Source organism: Epinephelus moara, chromosome 18 (assembly GCF_006386435.1).
Source record: "Epinephelus moara isolate mb chromosome 18, YSFRI_EMoa_1.0, whole genome shotgun sequence".
NCBI lineage: Eukaryota > Metazoa > Chordata > Actinopteri > Perciformes > Serranidae > Epinephelus > Epinephelus moara.
The window spans coordinates 11655252-11661800 of record NC_065523.1 but is presented as its reverse complement, the minus strand read 5'-3'; the positions used below and the strand labels follow the sequence as shown (position 1 = coordinate 11661800).

Genomic DNA, 6549 nt, shown 5'->3' with positions numbered 1-6549 from the left:
ATTCCTAAATGTGCGCTATCTAAAAATTTATAATTTTTCCCAGCTCTAACCTAGCAGTGGTCAATGCAGCAGCATTGTGGCTGCTGCTGCATTGACCACTCGGTTTTACATATGATCTATCCAGACGTAGTTGTACATCCTGTCAAAAACATTCTTGAAGATGGTGTTCTTGTCCCTGTTGGAAATGAATGTGTCTGATGAGAGCATGATTTCCCTGATAGCAAAAGACAGTCAGTGCAAACAGAATTTTAAAGGAAACCTCGGAGTGCTCATGATGAATGAGGGTCTTTTGTGGAGGCTCAGATGTGGGGCATTATCATTTTTATTGTCACATTAGAAAGGTGATATTCAGTATAGTGGAGGAGCATTCATGTATATGCAGCACCATTAACAGCCAATGGGACAGACAAGAAGCAGTTTTTTTCCCTGCAAAGGCCAGGATCATGTAATTAACGGAACAAACAACAGAATATACAAACATTACAAAACAGAGTGGTTCAGGAAATCATTTCAACAATTAAGAAATATGCAATCATTCAGCTCCATACATCACTAAGAGGAGGAGAGCAACAGAAAGGTCATGTTTGGAATCTGGAGCCATTAAGCAAATTTACAAAAACATGAACATGAGGTTTCTCCACTGATCAAACCCGCTTCAGAGCACAGACAGGAAACACTGTTTGTCCTAGTGGTGCAAATCAAAAACACAGAGAGAGAGACAATCAGTGGAAATGTAATACTGGACTACAGTATGAAGGTCGTGCACGTGCGCGCGCAAAGACACAGACACACACAGACACAGACACACACACAGAGTTCACAGTCGGTCTCATATTAACCTGAACAGATTTTCTCTCATCATTTGGCTCATTAACAAAACTCCACCTCATCTGTGTCACCTCCACACACCTCCTCACCTTCTTACAACACCAGCAGGGGGCGTTAAACACTTACAGGAGAAACTGTTGATCCCTGAAACCTGAGGACTGCATTTGGATACTGGTCAGAAACAAAACATGTACTGGTCAAAAACGTGTGAATGTGAATCAGATGGGTTGATAATGTGATCACTGTGAAAATAAATTAGGAAAATAAATCACTAAACTTCCATCTAGATTTTTTCTTGTCATTTCGTTCCGTCCTGACTGACTTGAAAATGCACCAGCAGCACAAAACTGACTCCAGACACTTCCAATCTGCATCAACTACTGACAAAGGCTGAGCATAATACAGCATTACTTTTTAGTACAGAGTATCAAATGTTGGCATCAAATATCTGCTCAGATTCTTGCTCTAACTGAATTTATTTTTCGATTATATAGTTACTGATCTCAGAATTTTGCTGTGGCAAAGTTTTTGTACAGCTGTTTACATTTGGACATTTCAGACCTTTGGTTTCGTATTTTAATAAATAAAAAAAAAAACAATTTCAGATTTCTCAAGAGTAAAGTATGAAAAAAGTAATAGTTTTGGTTTTAAATGATACCCAGCCGTGTTACTGATATGAGCTAACTTAAGCACCTCACTCAATATCCCTAGTGTTCAAATAACCAGCTGATATGGAGGAATCTCCAGGTTTTGACACTCACATGGCCCCAATGTGGAATGTAACTCACTTCAAGTGATACAAAAGGCTGCTATCAAATTTCTCAAATACTCATGAATGTGCGGGTTTCACTGTAAAAAGTCAAAATTCCCTCGCTGTGTTTTTTTTTAGACTGAATTCGTACAAAACAGCTTTGAAAGTAGCTTTTGCTCGTCAGTGAGACGCTGAAAAATCTGTTCTCCGCGTTAGAAAACAGTAAACAATTCATGGTCATTATTTTCGTAAACTTTACGGCTTTTGCTGCAGCTTCAGCGGGCAGTTGAGGGGGATCGGTGTGCAGGCGCCTCTGTTCAGAAGCGCGCAGTGAAGGTGGAGAACCGGTGTCCAGCCTCAGTTTTGGTCACGACTGGAGGAGGGCGTCTGCGCTGGGGGCCTTGTAGAGGTATTTCCAGATGGCGTAGTAGTGCACAGCCGCAGCCAGCGCCACGAACACATGCCAGATGGCGTGGGCAAAGGGGATGACGCCGTCGCTCTTGAAGAAGAACACACCGAGGCAGTAGATGAGTCCACCGCAGGCCAGCTCCTGAAGGCCCTCTGTGTTGCTCTGTGCAAAACAAGGGGACAGAAATTAGATATGGTATGTTACAAAACAATCCTCCAGGTATCTTCATATTAAAATCTACTGACCAATCCACTGATGCATGATTGGTGGAGTTAAAAAGCCTCCGACAAGAGAAAACAAAAGAAAACTATTTGTTTTTCACATTTTAAATTGTCAGTAGGATTTAAGGATTTTTCACATGCACAACAGAGGGGAAAAAACAAAAGATTTCAACAATATGCCAAGGAGGATGGGCTTAACAACAGCCCTTTCTATACTGAAAACTATGCTGAATTTATTGTGCGGAAAGCTGGTGTTAAACTAAGTGCAGAAGTAAATACTCTACAGACATATGTATCGTACATATGTACATGTTTACTGGGTGTGTCTTAAAAGGAATGAGGAATTTAGTTTGCTATCCATTGTGCACATGCAATAAATGACTTTGTTCTATTACATAAATTGCAAAATGAGCACAGGGCTGCTGCTATATACATTGAAACCACAGGAGGGCAGCAGAAATAAAACAGATTTGTTGAAGCTTGGTCAACAGTGGCAGCATCTTATCAAGCAACAAGATTCCTGCAAAACCTCGTAGAACAAAATCTACACTTCACACAATCCTAAAAATGCTATGTTAGTTACAGATTTAGTGCCACGATGTGCTGCATAAACTCAGACATTTCTTGCTTGCTCAGTTCACTTTCTGATATGGATTACAATTCGCCTATCAATAAAACTAATCGGCATTTTGCTGTGAACTCCATGAGACGTGCCGAGGGGCCCTGCAACAAGAAGAGGAAGTAAAACACATTCATAACACCTCCACCCTACTGCAGCAGCCTGTTGGGCGTGGTGATATAGGACATGCAAATAAACTGTATGTGAGTGTAAATATATAAATACATATTATCATTACCATTGATGTCACTACTGATGCAGGGAAAAAACCCATCATCAAATAGAAGGCCAGCTCAACAACTTTATACCTGTGAAGACAAACAAATACAACATGGTCACCGGCACGGTCGATGTGATGCAAATTCAAGAACATATCAGGCACAAGCTAAAGAGGAGTGGAGAGGAAAACAAATCTTCACAAAAGTTTGAAACAATGTCTGCTATTTTCTGCTTTAAATAAGTGATTTTTAAGCCAAAAAGAAATTCAATGTTTTAAGACCTTCAGACTGTCTCTTAGCAGCCAAATGAGTGTTGTGACAACTTGGTGCACAGGGCAACGCTCAGGGCGTAAAAGGTGTCAACACTCTCAGTAAGGGTGCATTATAATGACTGAGCACGAACAATTAAATAAAGCACTGAAAAACTTGCCAGACCTGCTTTAAAACTTTTACTAATCTGCTGAATCTGAACAGATCAGAACTTGATGTACGTCTAAACCAAAACTCACATGCAGTTTAACAGATATGCTTCAAAAGATACTAAATTTAAGACTAAGGCTACGTCCACACTGCCTTTGCCTTAGAGTGCAATTCCTTTTTATTGCTCAGATCTGATTATTTTGTTTAGCTGTGTATATTAAATGTGGTGAATATCAGATTCCAGTGTGAACTGGTCACGGTCCTGAACTGACCTGCATGAGCAAAAGAACAATAACAAAGATGTCACGTGCAGCGCTCTGTAGTAAGGAAGTAAGCATGGGAGCCACTGAAGTCAGCGCTTACAATTTCATTCATAAATTGATATAATGTGAAAGTGTGCGATTTCATTAGCAGGTGATAACAAGGATGAAGAACAGTGAGCCAAATTAAAAAAAAATAATAATAATCATGCCATTTCATGGAGCAATGGCTGTTACTTATGGACGTAGTGGTGTGTGGATGCGCAGTCGGAAACAGGAGGATTGTGATGTTAATGGCCTCTCTTACAGAATTCACCCAAAAATTTCAGGATGGCACGAGTCACTTTTAACTACGTCTGTCAGCACCAGTATTCACCGACTGACTCCTGCCAGAGCAGAAAAGTCATGGATGTTGATCCAGATCGACGTAGAAGTCGCATGAATCCCAATATGACTGTTCTGACTGAGGTCACAGTGCAAAAAATCAGCCCTGCATCTGATTTAGGACCACATATAAAAGTGACCCAAATCAGAATTAAAATGATCAGATTCCATGTGAATTTAGCCGTTCACCTTAGAAAACGAGATTTCACGTTTGAGTTGGAATCAGTGATATTTTGGTACTTCCTCTTAAAGCAAGTTTATTCATTTATTTCTTGTTGGGATTGTCTAATCAATTTTTTTTTTACAAATTTGTGCAACACAGTTACAATGGGATTTTGTGACAGTACGAACAGATGTGTAATCCCAACTCTAAAATTCCAAATATCCCACACATACACAAGCACTTGGTGATGCACCTGTACACTCAACTCACTTTTCATGATAATTGAAGACATATATGGTTCCAGCAACAGCCATGAGCCACACAAACCAGCGCATGTGTGCTGCTAGTGGGCCCAACTCACGCAGGTTCAACCTGAGTGGAGAAAGAAAACATGCATTTACATTAAACCTCCATTTATAACAGCAGCCCCTCTGAATACGTGCTGCCCTCTCGCTGACACTCACCAAGGTGTGTAGGAGGCAGCGATGAAGAAATAGATGACCACTCTGTCACACATGTGGAAACACTGTTCCATAGACCTAAAACAAACAACAAACAAGTTACTCCTTATTTACTCAAGGTCACACACAAGCTGGAACATTATTTGCATGTTCTTATGGGGAAAACCCTCTGCTTTAGAGGAAGTGACATCATGTTTCCACAGAGGGAGTAAGTCAAACACAGGCTTTTTTTTACAGCAGACATTTTGACTTGTCAGTAAGAAAAGCACAGATGTTGTCAGTGTGGCTGTTTATCAATTCTTAATACTGTTTTGGAGCTGAATGTATTTCATTTAATGTTTGAATGTCTGCTTATGTTTAGACAACATTTAACATTTGAGAGCTTTGGCTTATTCTGGAAATTAAAAAAGGATTTTTGTGTTTTTAAAAGTAAGTACTGACAAACTGTTTTGGCATTGGCACTAATACAAAAAACAAACATGCAATACCCAGCCATACTTGTTAGGGTTATCAGTATGAAGTCCAATTAGGCGGTGGGCCGAAAGGTCGCTATCTGCTTTTGTTTTTGAAATGATCAATCCTCAGCGATAGAGTAGCTGCTTTTTTAACATTAACTTAATATATTTTTTCTGAACACGTTTCCGTTTGTTGGCAGTCTCAATTCGATCATATTTTTATGAAAACTAAACTTATGTTTGATAAACTAATCAGGCAAACGCTATGGCGTACTATACCACAAACCAATCAACAACAAGTTCCAGCGTCACCTGACTTGAAGTGTGCCAATGATATTAAACACGGCTCAGAGGAGTTGACCGGAATTGACCAGAGTTAACCGTAAAAAGTATGTAGTCTGTGTCTTTATTCATGGTCTTTATGCTATCTAACCGACAGCATTCACCTGGACATTTTCTGCATATCTTCTGTGAGAAGCTGAAGACGTTTCTAACGTTAACTTCGTTGAAGTGTTTTGAACAGTTATTCACGTTGTGTATTAGCTCATTAGCCACCAATGTGTTGTTAGCATTCATCACTAGCAAAGTGAATGGACTTTTAGCCGCAGTACAGCCTCTATGAGTGCAGCTAACTCAGCTTACTAATGAGGCTGCAGGTCATAGTTTCCGATGAGGAGAACCTGAGGAATAAACGGACTGTGCTGTGAGTAACCCAGCTAACGCTCAGAGTATCCTGACTGCACTGCTCGGGCCCCGCTGTCATGGACGACATCGACGGGCCATCTTCATCTTCGCCACTGACTGAATGAATGACTGAAAGGCTGATACACATCGTCTGGACACGTGTGACATCTTGATCCTTGCCTGCTGGTTCGAGAGACCATGGAGTTGACAGGAAATCAGATGCAAACTATCTAACTATCAAACTATGTGATGACTATGGTATTAGTACTTTTACTGAACAAAAGGATCTGAATACTAGAGTTGGGCGATCTTGTCCATATTTACATAGATGGCATATCTTTTCAATTTCTCCTGACATTGTGTTGTTTGGTTTGTTCACCACTCCGCGACATGTGCGTTAAGGCCCAAACATACTCGGAACGGATTCCGCGGAGGTCCGCGCGGACTCAAAGCGGACGTCCGCAAGCCCTGTGCGCGCAAAGCTCAGATTTTACGACCGCACGGACTCCGCCCCGCGCACCAGTGACTGCTCAGCATGTATTTTTCACATCGCAGGGATTTTTCACGGACATTTTTACAGGAAACTACAACGCGGAAGTGCGCTCGACTATGAAAGTCCGAATGACTGCGGACATTCCTCGCGGAGTCCGCTCCGCTTATAGTACGCCCGAGTATG

At 41.0% G+C, this 6549-nt stretch overlaps 1 protein-coding gene across 2 annotated transcripts in view; it reads right to left on the bottom strand.

Moving 5' to 3' along the window:
- Positions 1 to 304: 304 nt before the first annotated feature.
- The window catches only part of mmd (monocyte to macrophage differentiation-associated), a 194560-nt gene continuing 188315 nt past the window's right edge, over positions 305 to 6549 (bottom strand). For both annotated transcript variants that reach the window (XM_050069685.1, XM_050069686.1), the window contains exons 4-7: positions 4738 to 4812; positions 4544 to 4645; positions 3067 to 3136; positions 305 to 2150 (exon numbers count right to left, since the gene is read on the bottom strand). In XM_050069685.1, the coding sequence (XP_049925642.1) occupies positions 1947 to 2150; positions 3067 to 3136; positions 4544 to 4645; positions 4738 to 4812 (451 nt within the window). In that variant the 3' untranslated portion in view covers positions 305 to 1946. The remainder of the gene's footprint in view (positions 2151 to 3066; positions 3137 to 4543; positions 4646 to 4737; positions 4813 to 6549) is intronic.